This window comes from Miscanthus floridulus, chromosome 6 (genome assembly GCF_019320115.1).
Source record: "Miscanthus floridulus cultivar M001 chromosome 6, ASM1932011v1, whole genome shotgun sequence".
NCBI classification, from domain to species: domain Eukaryota; kingdom Viridiplantae; phylum Streptophyta; class Magnoliopsida; order Poales; family Poaceae; genus Miscanthus; species Miscanthus floridulus.
In genome coordinates this window covers 113,015,075-113,034,488 of record NC_089585.1, presented here as the reverse complement: position 1 = coordinate 113,034,488, position 19,414 = coordinate 113,015,075, and the positions used below count along the sequence as shown (strand labels likewise).

At 44.9% G+C, this 19,414-nt stretch overlaps 1 protein-coding gene, 1 long non-coding RNA gene and 1 pseudogene across 9 annotated transcripts; all 3 read left to right on the top strand.

Annotated features, from left to right (window-relative positions):
- Window positions 1-3,424: 3,424 nt before the first annotated feature.
- LOC136459106 (protein DETOXIFICATION 19-like) lies at window positions 3,425-4,922 on the top strand (annotated as a pseudogene).
- Window positions 4,923-5,476: 554 nt separating this feature from the next.
- On the top strand, window positions 5,477-6,291 carry LOC136459107 (uncharacterized). The gene is made up of 3 exons (XR_010760138.1): window positions 5,477-5,567; window positions 5,773-5,938; window positions 6,065-6,291. It is a non-coding gene; the product is annotated as an uncharacterized lncRNA (long non-coding RNA).
- Window positions 6,292-8,150: 1,859 nt separating this feature from the next.
- Window positions 8,151-18,974, top strand: LOC136456622 (pentatricopeptide repeat-containing protein At4g19440, chloroplastic-like). Of its 8 annotated transcripts, none has more exons than XM_066456536.1 (9): window positions 8,151-10,635; window positions 11,199-11,257; window positions 11,343-11,452; window positions 11,521-11,643; window positions 11,749-11,793; window positions 12,179-12,260; window positions 16,533-16,598; window positions 17,462-17,580; window positions 18,256-18,974. In XM_066456536.1, exon 1 carries the CDS (start codon window positions 8,219-8,221, stop codon window positions 10,622-10,624), a length of 2,406 nt encoding a protein of 801 aa, XP_066312633.1. In that variant the 5' UTR covers window positions 8,151-8,218; the 3' UTR covers window positions 10,625-10,635; window positions 11,199-11,257; window positions 11,343-11,452; window positions 11,521-11,643; window positions 11,749-11,793; window positions 12,179-12,260; window positions 16,533-16,598; window positions 17,462-17,580; window positions 18,256-18,974. The 8 variants fall into 8 exon arrangements, with proteins under 8 accessions (XP_066312633.1, XP_066312630.1, XP_066312636.1 ...); XM_066456533.1 differs by having other exon boundaries at window positions 8,151-10,752; XM_066456539.1 differs by adding an exon at window positions 17,674-17,739 and having other exon boundaries at window positions 8,151-10,752; window positions 11,199-11,452; window positions 17,462-17,568.
- Window positions 18,975-19,414: the final 440 nt, after the last annotated feature.

Sequence of the window (19,414 nt, the reverse complement as noted above, 5' to 3'; positions counted from 1 at the left end):
TACCAAGACTCTACAGTTTCCACGCCGTACCTTGCCCTGTTCGGCAAGCCACCAGCATATGATCACCTATGAGTCTTCGATTGCAAATGTTACCCAAACATGTCGGCTACTGCACCCCACAAACTCGCCCCTAGGTCTGTCCTGTGTGTCTTCCTCGGTTATTCCGCTCATCACAAAGGGTACCGCTGCCTTGACCTCTCCTCCAATAGAGTCATCGTCTCCCGGCATGTCATCTTCGATGAAACGGCCTTTCCCTTTGCTGAGCGCCATGGTCCTAGTGCTCCAGTAGACCTACAATTCCTCGATGACAATACTACTGACCCTATGCTCCCTCCTATTAGACTGATGCACAAGTTTTTATCTGCAGGAACACCACCCAGCACCGCTGATGTCTCCAGCGCCCCTGCCGGTCCCACCGTGACTATGCCTGGGGCGCCCCTGACTGCTGATGATCCACTGGCGCCCGCACTCTACATTCCACTAGTGCTACGGGCGTCGGGGACACCTACCGCGCCACGCGCGGCCACAGCGTTGCCCAACATGCCTGGAGAGGCCTCCGCGCTCTACATCCCGCCTGCCTTGCGTGCAGGCGCAGGACCCCCGCCTAGGTTCCCACCTCTCCGATCAGATCGGGCCTTCACGTACCACTACACATGTCGACCTCGACCGCTGGCTCCGCCTGTACCAGCCACTCCAACACCGCCTACTCTAGCTGCTCCTGCACTGGCTGCCCCGCTACCCAAGGGCACCGTCACTGTCATTCTAGTGACAAACCAGTACGCTATGAGCACGCGGTCAAAGAGCGGCTATCGGATGCCTGCCTCCTACCACGCCGCCCCCTCTCTGCAGTGCCCAAGACCTTTCATAGCGTTCTCGCTGACCCCAATTGGCAAGCGACTATGGAAGAAGAACACAGTGCTCTCTTGCAGAATCACACTTGGGACCTCATGCCTCGACCTCCTCGGGCAAACGTCGTCACTGGCAAGTGGATTTTCAAGCACAAGTTTTAGTTCGATGGCTCCCTTGAGCGGTACAAGGCACACTGGGTTCTTCGTGGCTTTACCCAGCGGTTTGGTGTTGATTTCGATGAGACGTTCAGTCCTATGGTGAAGCCCGCTACTGTCCGCACGGTGCTCTCCTTGGCGCTCTCTCGCACCTGGCCCATCCACCAGCTAGATGTGAAGAATGCCTTCCTTCATGGCAATCTATCAGAGGTTGTGTATTGCCAGCAGCCGTCCGGGTTCAAAGATCCAGCTCATCCGGACTTTGTCTGCCTTCTGAAGAAATCCCTTTACGGTCTGAAGCAGGCTCCTCGTGCATGGTATAGCCGGATGGCCTTGTTCCTGCTGTCTATTGGGTTTGTTGAAGCCAAGTCAGACACCTCACTTTTTATTTACCGGCGTGGATCAGATACAGCCTACCTATTGCTCTATGTGGATGACATTGTCCTCACAGCTTCCTCACCCGGTCTCCTTCGGCGGATTATCTCAGCGCTTCAGCAGGAGTTCGCCATGAAAGACCTCGGTGCATTGCATCACTTCCTTGGTATGCAGGTTCAGCGAAGTGGTGATGGCCTCCTCCTCTCACAGCGACAGTATATGCTGGACATTCTGGAACGTGCAGGAATGACAGAGTGCAAGCCGTGCTCCACTCCAATTGACACCAATCCGAAGGTTGCTGCAGCTGATGGGGCCCCTGTGTCTGATGCTACAGACTTCCGCAGCCTTGCTAGAGCTCTCCAGTACCTGACGTTCACCCGCCCAGACATTGCATATGCAGTTCAGTAGGTCTGCCTCCACATGCATGATCCTCGTGAGCCTCACCTTGCTGCCCTAAAGAGGATTCTTCGCTACGTTCGAGGCACTCTTCACCTTGGTCTCCTGCTGCGACCGTCTACTTCGACTGATCTTGTCGTCTACACCGACGCTGACTGGGCTGGTTGTTCGGACACTCGCAAGTCTACCTTAGGCTATGCGGTGTTCCTTGGCGACAACCTTGTTTCCTGGTCCTCGAAGCGCCAGAACACAGTGTCAAGATCCAGCGCTGAAGCAGAGTATCGCGCGGTGGCCAACGGAGTTGCAGAGGCTACTTGGCTCCACCAGCTACTTCTGGAGCTGCATGCCCCTCTACGACGCGCCACACTGGTGTATTGTGACAACATCAGTGCCATCTACATGACCTCCAACCCGGTTCAGCATCAGCGCACCAAGCACATTGAGATCGATCTTCACTTTGTCCGGGAGCGAGTCGTCGTTGGTGATCTTCGTGTTATGCATGTTCCCACCTCTTCGCAATATGCAGATATCTTCACCAAAGGGTTGCCTACTTCAGTTTTCACGGAGTTTAGGTCCAGTCTAAACGTGCAGAGTGGCTGACGATTCGACTGCGGGGGCGTGTTAGAATAGGCGCCTTAATAGGCTGGCCTTGGGCCTGGCGCCTAGCCTGTTAGGCTGGCTGCCTTAGGGGTTAAGATAGATAGATTACATTGATAAGGCAAGGATCACCGTTGATTGGGTGTTTCTATAAACCCTATTGATTATTGCCTATATATTGTACCCTGTACTGCTGCTAATCTATCAATCAATTCCCGAGACCTATTCGCTCTCACTAAGACCGGTCTCAATATGGTTTTTATGTTCTAGTTTTCAAGATCTCTATGTGTTGGAAACAATGTATATTAGTTTTATCCCATAAAACTTTGATGATCTCTCTCTTCATTTATATTGAGTTGGTAGCTTATTTTACCGCCTATGAAACTCTCATGAAATTTTCGTTGAGACTGGCCTAATAGTTCGAAGTTACTACTATCTACTTCTAGTTAACCACATTAGATGATTTTTGGCTTAAAAAGTTGTTGCATTTGTGGCTTATTCATAATGTTATTTTGTTTTTGTATTTGCTATTTATTTAAGGGCACGTGGATAGATGTAGCAGGTGGAATAAAAAATAATGTTCTTTTTTCAATGTATTAACTATTATAAGCTAGATTAGGATAGCTAATGAGATAATGTTAGCTGAATACTCAACTAACGAGTCTGTTTGGAACCATAATTTGTGGCCACATAGTGCGGTAGCCGAACCGGTCCTCTGTGACCGCAATACGAGGAATTAGGGGTACAGTTTATTCCTTGTCCTTTTCGTTTCGCTGAAATTTAACTTATGCTGATGTTGAAATATTATAAGAGAAAAAATATTTTTTCTTCACTGCTTGAATTTTCTAATGATCACGAGAAGCACCGTCACCACAAGACGTTTGGCGGGATTTTTCGACTCCCATCGCCGCCACCGCGAAATAAGCGAAAACAAACAAGACCAACAATTAGCTGACCAATTTGTTGGTCCATTAGGATTAATATTTAATCTAGATAATTTTCAACAGCTACTCCTACCTATTAGCTGGCTGGATTCAAATAGGAGGAAAGCGTTCTGCAATATATGTTATCTTATTAGGGCATGTTTGCTTTGCTCCAGGTAGCTTTGGCTGGGTCACACAGCAACAGCATTCCCATTCACGGGGCTGAGATCGATGCCTGCCGAGTGCCGACTGGCGTGCTCTTCGGTGCTCTCAATCGGTTTGCTGTTTCCCATTCCCAGCCTTGCTCTGTTGCTCATATATGAACACCAGTACAAGCGTACAACACCTGGCCGCACACTCTGAGTCGATCCCAAACCGAGGCGAATTCGACCCCATCAGGCGCGGACGGGCGGACGGCACCGGCCAGGCACCGCACGCTATCTGCCGGTCGGCGTCATGTCTTCCGTCCCGCTGCTGGCCTCACCCAACCCTGACGGCACCGGCGTGACCGCCGCCGCCGGGAACGGGCAAGAGAGTCGCCCGCCGGGCCGTGGCCGTGGCCGTGGCCCTTCTGGCCTGTGCTCCTCGTGGCTCGGCCGCGTGGTGGACACGGAGGAAGCCTGGGCGCAGCTGCAGTTTGCGGTGCCGATGATCCTGACAAACATGGCCTACTACGGCATCCCGCTAGTGTCCGTGATGTTCTCTGGCCACCTCGGCGACGTCCAGCTCGCCGGTGCCACGCTTGGCAACTCCTGGGCCACCGTCACCAGCTATGCCTTGGCCGTACGTATGAGCACTAGCTGCGCATTTGTGATCCTAGTTTTATAAATACTTAAAAGCATTGATATTGGCTACGACTGTTGCAAATTTGTTAAAGTAGGAATGGCTGTTTCAGACGGGCCTCAGCGGCGCCCTGGAGACGCTGTGCGGGCAGGCCTACGGCGCTCGGATGTACCGCATGCTGGGCCTGTACCTGCAGTCGTCGCTGATCCTGTCGGCGCGGCGGTGTGCGCGCTCGTCTCCGTGCTGTGGATGTTCACGGAGCCGCTGCTGCTGCTGCTGCTTCGGCAGGACCCCGAGGTGTCCCGCAGGCCGCAGCACGGCGGCGTCCGTCGCGCCCCAGGTCCCCGGCCTCGCTCTTCGCGTTCGCCTTCCTGCAGTGCCTGCTGCGGTATCTGCAGACGCAGTCCGTCGTCGCGCCGCTCGTCGTGTGCATCGCGGCGCCGTTCGCGCTCCACGTCGCGCTGGCGAACGTGCTCGGCATGGGGCTCGCCGGCGCATCCGCCGCCATCTCCGCCGCGTTCTGGGCCTCCTCCCTGATGCTGCTCGCGTACGTGCTGCGGTCGGAGCCTCGGAGGCGTTCGGCGAGACGTGGAAAGGGTTCTCCGCCGAGGCCTTGAGCTACGTGCTGCCTGCCGCGAAGCTCGCCGTGCCGTCACGAGGGGCCCGTTTAGTACAGCTCACAACGGCCTTACGAGCGGTTGTGAGCTGTTTTTTATACCAAATATATTTTTAAAATAGCTTTATAGGTGAAGTTGTTTTTCTCTTTCTCTTACAAAGACATGAGTTAGAATGAAGCTGAAAAAAAGTAGCTTATCCTGTCTCTCTTTCTCGTTTCTCTCTCATATATGCATGAAGTTGTTGGTGAAACTGTTTTGCCAAACATTTTTTTTCAAATAGCTCAGTTTTATCTAGAAAGTTGCTCATAAAACTATTTTTAAAAAACAACGAGTTTGTCTATCCAACAACCATGTGTTTTATGTAATTTCAACACATGATTTTTTTTTGCACCATAAGATTAAGATCTAACAACCTCCACTCTTCTACTTCTAGCTTTCTTCTACATTCAGACAATCACAAATTATAGATCTACAGATCATAGATCACATATCACAAAAAAAAAATAATTTTTTTTATGAAAGAATAAATTACAAAGCGGCGTCGTGGGTCATCGCGTCGTATGAACACGTGATCGGAGCACACTCAGACCGCTCAACAGTCGCCGAAGTGGAGGGGAGAGAGGACGAGTCGTACCGCTGCATCCTCCTAGGGGCGGGCGGGCTGCTGGTGGGTGACAGAGGAGAGAGATTGAAGAACGGACGCAGCGGAAGACGACGAGGAAAAAAAAAAATTCATGTGTTTTGTTTTGCTAAAACACACGTGTATTGTATAACATTTCTGTAAAAATTAACATCGTGGGCTCGTTTGCAGCGTGGAGATCTGGGCGTTTGAGCTCCTTGTTCTTGTCGCCGGTCTGCTCCCCAATTCCACGGTGAGCACGTCTCTCATCGCCATGTGGTACGTCGTTTCGAGAATAATTGATTGATATATTACTCTATGTCTCGCCACGTAACAAACTGGTCGGCGCGCGGATAATTGTGTGCAGCACTAGCACGGAGGCCATCGCCTTCATGATCACGTACGGGTTCAGTGCCGCTGTGAGGTACTCCCCCTAATTAAGCACTGCCATGCTGCAGGGTGTCCTGTCACTGTCAGGTGAGAGAGCCCAGAGGTCTACCTACCGGCATGCACAAGTGATTGGCTGATGATTTGGGATGCCTTGAAATGACTGATAATGGGCAGGCGTGTCGAGGGGCAGCGGATGGCAGCATCTTCGCCTTCAAGCTCAAGTTCTATACCAAGGTACACGTAAATGTGCAACAGGGTCAACATGTGTTGTTGTGTTGGTAACGGGTAACCTACGCTCGACGCCGCGAGCCTGAAACTCATATGACTTTGATAATATGCTCTGTAATGACTTCTTTGCAGGGGTTATATGGGCGGGCATGATCGATCTGCGGTCTGGCATGCCAGGCCTGCTCGCTGCTGGTGATCACCGTCCGCACCAAGTGGTCAAGGATCGTGGAGTCCATGCAGGCGGAGAAGGCCAACTACATCGTTTAGCCTTAGTATATATACTTGAAAAAAATGCTGCTGAGACGTGGAACGGCATCACAAACCGGACCGGCTGTGATTCCACTTCCATATCTTTCTCCTTCCTCCGTCTTAAAATAAATGCACATCTCACACTTCGAGGATTCAAACAATATCAAGTTTGACCAATTTTATCAAAAATATAATTAATATTTGTATCTCTAAACAAGATTAGTATAAAAATATATGATGTGATTAATCTAGTGATGGTTGTTTGATATTATAAATCTTTGTAATTTTTCATATAGATTTGGTCAAACTTAAATATGTTTGACTCTCCAAAGTGTGAGACATGTACTTATTTTAGGAGGGATCTATCTTTTTTTTCGAGAAGGACTTCCATATGTTTCTTGTGCTTGTGCACGAGCACGACAAGTAGTGACGGAACGACAAGCAGCGAGAGCAGATTAGCCTAGGCTGGGCTAGGCCCAAATAACGCGTGGACTTTGTGGCCTAGTTCGTCCGTCCATTTCGAGGATTGATGCACGGTTCCGATTTTACTTCACTAAGGCCTTTTACTTTATCTTTAGCTCATTTTCCGAGTCAGGTTGTACGACAACAATGCCTCGAATATCATCATACTTTCAGGCTTGTTTGATACAATTATTATTAGCTAGCTAACCTAGCTAAAACTAGTTCTAACTCATCCCAACAGAATGTTAAGAGCATCTTCAAGAGTTTTTTTTCTTTCTAAAATTTACTCTATGAATCATCATTTAGAGAGTCATTTGAGCAAAAATCGCTTTCTATATTTTTGTACCCCCAACAACTTTTCTATACCATATGTATTATAGGGAGTTATTCCCGTTCTCTGTCTTTGATTGGCTCTAGAATAGAGAATGTCTGTATTTAGAGATCCAATAAAAGAGAATGTTAAAGGATATATTTATTTCACTAAAATCACTATTCCTATAAATCAGAAAGGATATAAAGAGTTTTCTTGGAGTTGCTCTAAGAGTATCTCAAGGAATATTTCTTAAACTTGCACTCTAATAGGGTTTTTAGTTTGAGGATTCATTCATTCTAGATGAGGTAATGCATCATAAGTTCATTCTTCAAATTTGGTAGGATGACTTCATTCCCCGTACTGGTACCGGTTATTAGCTAGTAAGGAATGAGGTGGATGATGCATAAATCTATTCCATTTCATAAACCAACTAAAGAAGTGAGGAATGAGGAGATGATGGACTAACTTATTCATTAAACCAAACACACCATAGATATTCATTTAGAGAGTCATTTAAATAAAAACCGACATCTTTTCTATATCTTATGCACACTCTATAGAACTAATCCCGCTCTCCGTCTTTAGCTAGGGAGAAATTCAAAGTAGAGGAGGACAATATTTGAATATCTAATTAAAAAAATTATTGGAGAGTTTTTTTTCCACCAAAATCCCTATTTCTATCCATAAGAAAAGAATGCAAAGGCGTTTATGGAGTTACACTAATATGTGGGGTAACTTTTTAGTCAAGTCTTCAACTTACTGGCCAACTAGCCAATCAATCACAGCTAATTTAGATTGTTTTTTAGCCCTAACTGGTAAGTAGCCCTAATTGATTTAAACAAACCCTTTGTTGATTCTAAAGGTAACATGATGTTCATTTTTTTTGGCACAGAAGGTCAGCGAGAGGGGGGGATGCAAAGAAAAAAAGATGGGGCTTGTTTGGATGCTTCCAACGTCTAAAAGTACCGAGAACTCGATTGCTATATGTATTGATGATTGATGTTGCAATATACCGGTAACTAATTCAAGTCGAAAAAAAAACGGTAACTAATTCGAATCTTAAAAAAAAAAAACTAGAAAACTACACATTCGCCACCACGCCCTCACGAGTCACGAAGTTCTCCGCCCCTCCCCGGGGCCCTGCTGGAGTGCTGGCCCCCTCCTAGGCCTACCGGTCCCCGATCCAATCTGCGCCGTCCGTTCTCCCGCCGCAACCTTCGTCTTGTCCTCAAGGCCGTCGGCGGCCACCGCCCGCATACACCATGAAACCACCACGGCTTCTTCCCCTCCTCCGCCGCCGCCTCTCATCCGCCGCTGACGCCGCCGCTGATGCCGCCGAGCTTGCCAGCGCGCTCTCCGTGGCGCCCTCCCCCCATGCGAAGCGCGACCTTGCCATCCTGCTCCGCCGCCTTGGCGGCCGCGGCCTCGCCTCCGCCCTGTCGTCCCTTCCGGCCCCGCTTCCCGCCTCCTCCGCCCTGCGCCTCCTCCAGCATATTCTCTCCGACGCCAACGTGTCCGCCTCCCGCCACGCCGAGGATCTCCTGTCTCCTCGCGTCTCTGCGCTCCTCCTCCCATCGCTCGTCGCCGATCGCGCCTCGCTACCGTCCGCGCGCCGCCTCGTCTCACGCCTCCTCTGCTTCAACCCTCTCTTCGTCGCCGCAGCGGCTATCGCAGACTCGGACTGCACTGCCACAGCGGACCTGCTCGTCCGCGCCTGCCTCAACTCGCCTGGCCCCGGATCCCTGTCCCGTGCCGCCGATGCCTTTCTCGAGCTTTCCACACGTGGTGCATCGCCGTCCATCAAGACATGCAATATCCTTGTCGAAGCCCTAGTTTGTGGTGGCCAACTGGACGTGGCCCGCAAGGTGTTTGGAGAAATGCGGGATGGCAAGACTGTTGCTCCTGATGTGTACACATACACGGTGATGATTAAGGCACTCTGCAGGGCTGGAGAGATTGATGCTGCTTTTGCGATGCTTGCGGAGTTGCGGCGGTCTGGGGTCCAGCCGACGGTTGTCACTTACAACGTGCTAATGGATGCACTGTGCAAGAGTGGGAGGGTGGAGGAGGCCTTTCGGTTGAAGGGGAGAATGGTTGAAGGCAGGGTGAGACCAAACATTGTCACGTTTGGCATCCTGATCAATGGTCTTGCAAGGGGCCAACGGTTTGGGGAGGTTGGTGCAGTGTTACAGGAGATGGAGGGTTTTGGGATCACCCCTAATGAGGTTATTTACAATGAGATGATTGGTTGGCATTGTAGGAAAGGGCATTGCTCAGAGGCGCTTAAGCTGTTTGATGAAATGGTCTCAAAGGGGATAAAGCAGACAGTGGTGACTTACAACTTGATTGCGAAGGCTCTGTGCAAAGAAGGAGAAATGGAACATGCTGAGAAGATATTGGATGAGATGTTGTTGGCTGGGATGATGGTTCATTGCGCCTTGTTTAATAGTGTGGTTGCATGGCATCTCCGAGGAACTGGAAGACTGGATTTGGCGCTAAGGCTTATAAGAGAAATGCTTGCCAGATTTCTGAAACCAAATGATGCTCTGATGACAGCTTGTATCCAGGAGCTTTACAAAAGAGGGAAACACGAAGAAGCAACTGAAATTTGGTTCCAAGTTTTGGGTAAAGGTTTAGGTGTCAATATTGCAACATCCAATGCGTTGATTCATGGGCTTTGTCAAGGTAACAACATGACAGAAGCTACTAAGGTTCTAAAGGCTATGGTGAATAGCGGGGTTGAATTGGATAGAATCACATATAATATAATGATTCAAGGCTGCTGCAAAGCCAGTAAAATGGAGGAAGCAATACAACTTCGTGATGATATGATCAAAAGAGGGTTTAAGCCCGACCTTTTCACTTTTAATACGTTCCTACGCGCTTACTGTAATTTGGGTAAGGTGGAAGAGATCCTTCACCTGCTGGATCAGATGAAAAGTGAGGGCCTTAAGCCAGATATTGTGACATATGGCACTATAATAGACGGTTACTGCAAAGCAAAGGATATGCATAAGGCGAATGAATGTTTGACTGAATTGATGAAAAATGGGTTAAGACCGAATGCAGTCATCTATAATGCTCTTATTGGTGGTTATGGTAGGAATGGTAACATTTCTCATGCAATTGGTGTTTTTGACACTATGAAGTATAATGGCATACAACCAACACCTATAACTTACAGTAGCCTTATGTATTGGATGTGTCATGCTGGTCTTGTTGAAGAGGCCAAGGCAGTTTTTGCGCAATGTATAGTAAGGAACATTGAGCTTGGAGTAATTGGCTACACAATTATAATTCAAGGTTTATGCAAAATAGGAAAAATTGATGAAGCTGTGATGTACTTCAAGGAAATGCATTCCAGGGATATACCTCCAAATAAGATGACCTACACCACTCTGATGTTTGCCTATTGCAAATCTGGCAACAAAGAAGAAGCTTCCAAGCTTTTTGACGAGATGGTGAGCTTTGGCATTGTTCCTGATAGTGTTTCCTACAATACACTAATTTCAGGGTTTTGTGAGGTGGATTCATTGGATAAGATGGTAGAAAGTCCTGCTGAAATGTCCTCACGAGTTTTGAAACAAGATGGCTGTTCGTACAATGCTTTTGTTGATGGAATAACTACACCCTGGTGCCAGAAAGAGGCTGTGTGTAGTGCTGAATGATGTGTAACAAGGTACCGTCAGACATGACTTCTTTTTGTGACAGTTATTGTCAAGCATGAATAGGAAGAACTCAGGAGAGTATACGGGCTTCCGCCTTGCCTTTGGTGGCTTATGCATCTAGCAAACATGTATTTTACTCTGCCTTGTTTGCCTTTCTTGTTAGCCATATATTCTATGCTGCCTTTTCTGCTCATATGCTCTACTGGTGCATCAGCTTTCGGTTAGCACTATGGACTGAGAATAAGAACCTTAATGTGCACCCTTTAGTCCCCTTGCATTCTGACATGGTAATGCCATGTTCTGCACACTGAATTTTTTATTGGTAGAAGTTGAAGTTAATCTTCCTAATGCTGGTTTACTGCTAGAATATGTTTGCTCGCAGTATTGAATTGTTAATGCAAGCTGACTGATTTACTCTGTGTATTTTACTTCTATGCAAAAGATGTGCCTAATTATTCTCATGGCATGCAAAGAAATTATACTGATTCTGGTGGCAGTATATCTATATTGTATGCTCCTTTGTAAAACGAACAGTGTAATTAGTGTCTCACGGTAGTATATATATTGTATGCAGGATGATGTAAGAAATGAGACTCAAATTTTGAGCTTGATAGATCACCCTAATGTCATCAGGTCTTACTGCTCATTTGTTGTGGGTCATAATCTTTTGTTGGTAATGCCATTCATGCCAGAAGGTTGACGTTTGCACCTAATGAAGGTTGCATATCTGATGGTTTTGAAGAGCCAGTTATTGCCTCTATTCTAAAGGAAACACTCAAAGCTCTAGACTACCTCCATAGGCAAGGGCATCTTCATCGTGGTGTGAAGGTTAGCTCTGTAGGATTTGTTTGAGATTAGTTTTGGCAGTGCTTTTTCTCAACATATCATTGTTGCAGGCAGGTAATATCCTTATTGTAATCCCGTGTAGTCAAGCTTGGGGACTTTGGTGTCTCTGCTTGCATGTTTGATAGGGGTGATAGGCAAAGGGCTAGGAATACATTTGTTGGAACACCGTGCTGGTAACTATGTTTCTTTTCTATAAATTTCTTCTTCTAGAGGTTCAATAGAAATGAATTAGTTTATGCATAATTTGACATGTTTTTCTTGTTTTACTTGGTGTTTAGGATGGCTCCAGAAGTTCTCCAGCCTGGAACTGGATATAATTTCAAGTATGTGGTGAATATCAATACCTATCTTATGTTTTTTACACGCACATGCTTAGTTCTGCTTCACAATTTGCATTGCTTAATAAACCTGAGATCGAGCAGATACAATGTTGGAATTTAGTTTTACTTGTTGTATTTAAATATGAGTGCAGCACATCGTCAAGTTGGAACTCTTCCCAGAAACTAGTGGTGACCAGGTTCTGGTCGGTTCCATTTTGAGGTTTCTGGGAAAACTTCCCTATTATTGTTTTTGACTTATAATACTGCTTATGTTTTACTGATGTAATGATCATGTTTGTTTAACGTGTTGTAGCTTTTTTATGTGTACTTTTACTTTTCTTAGTTGCTATTGTAAACATCTTCTAACAACTATCGACTCTTTGTACAGAGCTGATATATGGTCATTGGGAATAACTGCACTCGAGCTGGCACATGGACATGCTCCCCTTTCGATGTACCCTCCTATGAAGGTAATGGGTCATTTGCTCTTTGCAAATTAAGATTTTAAATCTTTTTTCCTTCTTGCTCTTATGGAATATAGTTATGTAATAATAGTTCCCATGGAGCGTGAATGCTTGATGATTGATTGCATCAGTTTTCTTTTATTTTGAAATTTCATGAAGTAGCTTATTTTGAAAGTTAGAGTGCAAGTATATATGGTCTTAATCATTTTGCCATCCAATCTTAGTATTACTAACTAGAGACTCTTTTTGTAGCCTCCGCATTAATCCTCACATGACATGATAGCGAAAGAGAGAAATCCTAGAAATTCTCCCATGGGCACACATTCTTTTGTGAATACTTATTTAGACGTGCTGATTGCCCACCAGCTTGCAGAACTATTATAGGCATCAGATAGTCTTATCCATGAAGTTAGCTATCCAACTTTACAAACTTTCTGGCTCAATAACTATTTCCATAGAGTTCACCTAATCAAACAAACAACAACATAGCCTTTCAGTCCTAAGCAAGTTGGGGTAGGCTAGAGTTGAAACCCACCAAGAGCCCCAAGTCACGGTTCAGGCACTTCAATAGCTGCTTTCCAAGTACTCCTATTCAAACATAGATCTCTAGGTATATCCCAAGATTTCAAATATTTTTTTATTACCTCCCCCATGTCAATTTCGGTCTTTCTCTACCTCTCCTTATATTATTAGCTTGGCTTAGGACTCCACGGTGCACTGGTGTCTCTGGAGGTATCCTTTGAACATGGTCAAACCACCTCAACCGATGTTGGACAAGCTTTTCTTCAATTGGTGCTACCTCTAGGCGATCACGTATATCATCGTTTCAAATCCCGTCCATTCTTGTGTGACCGTAAATCCATCGCAACATACGCATTTCTGCAACACTCAGTTGTTGAACATGTCGAATCTTTGTAGGCCAACATTCTGCTCCATACAACATAGCCGGTCTAATCGCCGTTCTATAGAACTTGTCTTTTAGCTTTTGTGGTACCCTCTTGTCACAGAGAATGCCAGAAGCTTGTCGCCACTTGATCCACCCTGCTTTGATTCTATGGCTAACGTCCGCGTCAATATCTCCATCCCTCTGTAGCATCGATCCCAGATACCGAAAGTTATCCTTCTTAGGCACTACTTGACCTTTCAAACTCACATCTCCCTCCTCATGTACAACTCCGCCAAAGTCGCATATCATGTATTCAGTTTTAGTTCTGCTCAATCTAAAACCTTTAGACTCAAGGGCCTGGCTTTCGTTCACTAACACTACATCATCAGCGAACAACATACACCAAGGGATATCCTCTTGTATGTTCTTGGTAATCTCATCCATTACCAAGGCAAAGAGATACGGGCTTAAGGCTGACCCTTGACGAAGTCTAATTTTAATTGGGAAGTAATCTGTGTTATCATCGTTTGTTCGAACATTAGTCACAGCATTGTTGTACATGTCCTTGATGAGGGTCACGTATTTTGATGGGACTTTATGTTTGTCCAAAGACCACCACATAACATTTCTTGGTATGTTGTCGGAAGCCTTCTCCAAGTCAATGAAAACCAAGTGCAGGTCCTTCTTCTGCTCTCTAAACCGCTCCATAACCTGTCTTATTAAGAAGATTGCTTCTGTGGTTGACCTTCCGGGCATAAAACCAAATTGGTTTGTTGATATCTGCGTCGTTCGTCGTAGGCGCTGCTCGATGACTCTCTTCCATAACTTCATAGTGTGGCTCATCAACTTAATTCTCCGATAATTAGTAAAACTTTGGATATCTCCCTTGTTCTTGTAGATTGGTACCAATATGCTTCTTCTCTACTACTCAGGCATCTTGTTCGATCGAAAGATATTGTTGAACATCTTGGTTAGCCATACTATAGCTATATCCCCGAGACATCTCCACACCTTGATTGGGGTACCATCAGGGCCCATCGCTTTGCCCTCTTTCATCCTTTTCAAGGCTTCTCTGACCTCCGATTCTTGAATCCTCCGCACAAAGCGTCTATTAGTGTCATCAAACGAGTTGTCCCGCTCAACGGTAGTGTTCTCGTTCTCACCATTGAACAATTTATCAAAATACTCTTGCTATCTATGTCTGATCTCATCCTCCTTCACCAAGAGCTGCTCCCTCTCATCCTTTATGCACTTGACTTGGTTGAAGTCCCTTGTCTTCCTATCGCGAGCCCTAGCCATCCTATAAATGTTCTTCTCTCCTTCCTTCGCACTCAAACGTTGATAAAGGTCCTCATAAGCCCTGCCCCTTTGCCTCACTCACCGCTCGTTTTGCAGTCTTCTTTGCCACCTTGTACTTCTCTATGTTGTTTGCACACCTGTCATGATACAAGCGCTTATAGCACTCCTTCTTTTCCTTAATAGCCTTTTGCACATTTTTATTCCACCACCAAGTGTCTTTCGAGTCGCATCCGCTCCCTTTGGTCACTCCAAGCACCTCTGAAGCAACCTTCCGAACGCATGTTGCCATCTTCTCCCACATGTTGTTTGCATTGCCTTCATCATTCCAAGGGCCCTCTTCAATGACCTTTTCCTTAAAGACTTTTGATGCCTCCCCTTCTAATTTCCACCACTTCGTTCTAGCAACCCTAGCTTGTTTGTTCCCACGAGCTTGCACCAGAAAGCGGAAGTCAGCCACCACCAGCTTGTGATGAGCGACCACACATTCTCCAGGTATCACCTTACAGTCCACGCATGTTCGTTTATCCCTCCTTGTAAGGACAAAGTCGATTTGACTAGAGTACTGGCCGCTACTAAAGGTCACTAAATGTGACTGTCTCTTACGGAAGAAAGTGTTAGCTATCATCAGATCAAAAGCTATGGCGAAGTCTAAGACTTCCTCTCCCTCCTGGTTCCTACTACCATACTAAGACTTCCTCTCCCTCCTGGTTCCTACTACCATATCCGAAACCCCCATGAACCGCCTCGAAACCTACACTTGATGTACCTACATGGCCATTAAGATCATCCCCTATATAGAGCTTCTCGCTACTAGGGACAGCTCTAACCAAGCGATCTAAGTCTTCCCAGAAAAGCCGCTTAGCACTCTCATCAGGGCCTACTTAGGGGGCATACGCACTAATTACGTTTAAGACCATATCACTAATGACAAGTTTAACTAAGATGATCCTATCCCCTTGCCTTCTCACCTCCACCACACCATCCTTGAGGCTCTTATCAATCAAAAATCGTACTCCATTTTTATTTGAAGTTGTCCCTGTGTACCAGAGCTTGAAGCCAGTATTGTCCACCTCATTCGCCTTCTGCCTCTTCCATTTAGTCTCTTGGATGCATGCATAAGATATTTACACGTCTCCTAACCGTTGTGTCAACTAACTCTCTTAACTTACTTGTAAGGGGCTCTACATTCCAGCTACCTAAACGGATCCTAGTTGGCTCGACTAGCTTCCTTACCCTTCGCACGCGCCGAGGTAGGTTGAAGACCCTTGCTTATTTTGCACCACACCCGGGCGCCGATGTGGCGCGCCACTAAGGATGTGACGACCCGATCCTTGCTCACTTGACACCATGTCCAGATCGTGACACGGCGCGTCACGGGGGTGACGACCCGGCCCTTGCTCATTTAACACCATTCTCGTGTTCCGACATGGCGCGTCGCTAAGAGGGTTACGCCCCAACGAGATTCTTTTGGGTTTCATCTCCATTAAAGTGGCTAAGTTGTTACATTGGCTCGCCACGCCTAACACAACCCTCCTCCTTTACCAGGGCTTGGGACCTGCTATGCTGGGACACCAAAGGCGCCCCACCATAGGCGGAGTTAGAGTTCACCTAATCACGTGTGTGAATTCAGTGTTAACTGGTGATTTTCTTGGTGGCTCAGGTTCTTCTCATGACGCTCCAAAATGCTCCACCAAGTGTGAATGCTTTCTGATGATAGTTTTCTGTCACAATCTTTCTGTTCTAGAATGCTGTTTCAGTCATTATTTGTACAGAATCTGGGCATTAGGTTAGATTATTGTGGTTGCTCTTCTAATGAAAGTTTTTCAGTTGTAATCGGTCCTTCAAGGAAATGGTTCTAATGTGCTTGGTTAAAGATCAAACAAAGAGGCCAACAGCCGAAAAATTACTTAACCATTCTTTTTTCAAGAATGCACAACCTCTGGAGCTAACTGTTAAGAGCATTTTTACTGATTTGCCCCCTCTTTGGGATCGTGTAAAGGCACTCCATTTTTGTTTCTATGTACTTTTTTCTTATTTCTGTTTTACATAATGCTTGTGATAGTTTTTCTTAGTGAATGACTTTGTATTTCCAGCTGAAGGATGAAGCACAGCTAGCTTTGAAGAGAATGCCTGCTTCAGAACAAGAAGCACTTTTCATGGTTCGTGAAAGTGTACTTTGCCTATTTTTCTCTACTTTTTTTTTTCCTGAAGCAGGCTAGATGTATCCTTCATATTTGTGAATCTTACGCTTCATTTTATTTGCCCATGTTAACATTAAAGATGTGGCTTCAAAACAAATTTCATAAAAGATGGTAGGGATATATATAAGCAAAATGGTTGTTTTATAAAAAAAACAGAAATTTAAATTGTGATAGTATTATGTCAATGGCCGAGTATGCTAGTATTTCCTAATGTTTATTGGTTGAACAAGGACTAGGGGAGAGTAATTAGGAACCATGCTACAAAATAAGACTCGTTTCACAACCCATATGATGTTAGTTTCTTAGGGATAAAGTTGATGCTGTAAAATGATCGCTCGTAAGCTATATGATGCAACTCTTTGTGGTAAAGTAGATGACTGCTAAAACATGTTTTAGCAGAAGCAATGGTTCATATGAAATATCTATTTAGCTTGTCAGGAAGTTGCAAACTCTTTTGTTCTGGGGAGACGCTTCTATTCCCTACAATGCGTACCTTTTCAGAGCTGCAGAAATTTGAAAGCACAAACCAAGGATGGATTCTGAAAGCTAAGCCCTTGAACACCCCAAGATCTGTGTGACTCCAGTATATGGATATGGCGCTCACATGACCATCAACTACTCATTTCATATATAAACAATCAACTAACATTATGTTTAGTTGCTTAGATAATACCATGACTACTCACAAGATGTATTTTGCTTACTGTATTGTTTCGTTAGCACACCATTACGTATTTTCATAGGCATAGACGCAATATTTACTTCCGTCATTCAATCCATATATGTGACTATTTCTGAAGGTTTGATGGTTTATGTGACAGGGTGAGTACCTACGAGGGTCAGTGCATGGAACTTCGATATTGAGGATCTAAAGGCTCAGGCATCACTGGTTGATCTTCTTATCTTCTATCGCTGTGACACCTTACTCGTATGTTCACTGGTTGGTTTTCTTATCTTCTATCGCTGTGACACCTTACTCATATGTTCTAAAGTCAGTGTTTTTGCCTTACAAGTAAGCTATATAACATTGCAGATTTTCAATGATGATCCACCTGAATTAAAAGAAGATGATGCTGCTAGAATAACTGACATTGATAAAGTTTGTTTGACTCCTTTTTCTTTATTTTAAGAAATACCTTAGTCCTGTCTACTAGGAATAATGACATAAATATGATGTGAGCTTCACAGGAAAGCTACACAGAGTGATTGAAGAATCCATACATAAAAGCATCATTTGCCATATGTATATATTCACTATGGAAAAATTTACCATGTGTCTTTCAAAAAAGGAGAAAATAGATCGCCATATGTTGGATTCAGATAGTAAGACATGTTTAAGTGGGGCCGAAATGGTTCCATGTAGATCTGTGTAGATGCGTTTCTGGATTCCCTCCATTGGGTACTTGAAAAAATGCAGTCCTTTTGTTTTTTTCTCGAACGAAATCCTTTTATTTTATATTTCACAGTTTTTCACTATTTGAATTTTGAAATAGCAAAAGACATCTGCTTGTTCTGTGTGTTTTTATATGCAAGAGAAATCTATCTGCTTCCTGTGGATTTGGATGTCCAAATGTTGCAACAAACTAAGAGTTTTCTCTCTCCTAATGATGGACAGGCTCAACAGGAGGAACATTATTAGGAGAAAAAAGCTCAAGCTGGAAGGCAACCACTACAATTGTGTCCTATGCAATATGAATGTTGAAGAAATGGCCTTTCACCTCTTCTTTACTTGTTCTTTCAGCCAGCTCTGTTGGCAGTTCCTTGGCATTCAGTGGAATCTTACGTCAGATTTCTTCCAAATGATAATACAAGCCAAACAAGCTTTTCCATATCCTTTCTTCATGGAAGTCTGCATGGCAAATCTGGATGCAGCATAATAACTTCATTTTTAACAGAGGACCTCCATCCTTCTCTTCTTGGAGAAGACGTCTCAAAGATGAAGGTCGACTACAAAGCATATAGGATTTCTGAAAACAAGCGGCCTGTTTTTCTGTCCTGGGTTGATTCCTGTGTATAGTTGTTTTTGTTTTTTTGTTTTTTTCTTGTTCTAGCCTCGCTTGGGCTTAGCCGGAGTGTTTCCTTTTGTTTTGTACAGTGGTTGTTTTTGTGTTTTAATAAAATCTAACAGTGGGTGCTTCCCCAGCTGTTTTCCTGGTTCAAAAAAAAAAAAAAAACTGAATGTGCTATTACCAGGATACATCTTCTGACGATTATTTTGGAAAGCCAACACCATTGAATGGAAATAACTGCAGTCTGCAGGTTGAGTGAATCGATAACGTTTTAGTATCCTTTGGTTGTACATTCTTGTAAGGGAAATCATAGAACTTTGAGGAACAAATGTACCTTCAAGAATCTTTTGTATTCTGGTGAACTTGAATTGTTTGAATATAATCTTGAAGGCTTTGAAACTTAGATATGCTTGTTCTGAGATAGGGAGATGAAACTGGGTCTCCAGGGAGTTGTTTGTCAGAAACTGAGTGAATTGTTTGTAATATGTTGTCATTCCAGAGATCAGACCAAAAAGAGGATAGTAGAGCCATCTCCAATTTTACATTCAGCAATTTCTCTGAATAAATCACAAAGTTTTAGGATATCCTTGCACCGAAAGGAGCATCTATTAGTCTATTAGTTGTTGCATTAGGAACTTGACCATTGGAATAACTAGAAAAATACCCCGCGTGTTGCTGTGGAACTTTCTTAGGACTAAAATTATTACATCATTACATGCATGAGATATATATGTCTCCAGAACAGTGCAAGCTAATGGAAGAATG

What these genes read in the sequence shown, in the direction of transcription:
- LOC136456622 (XM_066456536.1), top strand. Translation starts at nt 8,219, where the DNA reads ATGAAACCACCACGGCTTCTTCCCCTCCTCCGCCGCCGCCTCTCATCC.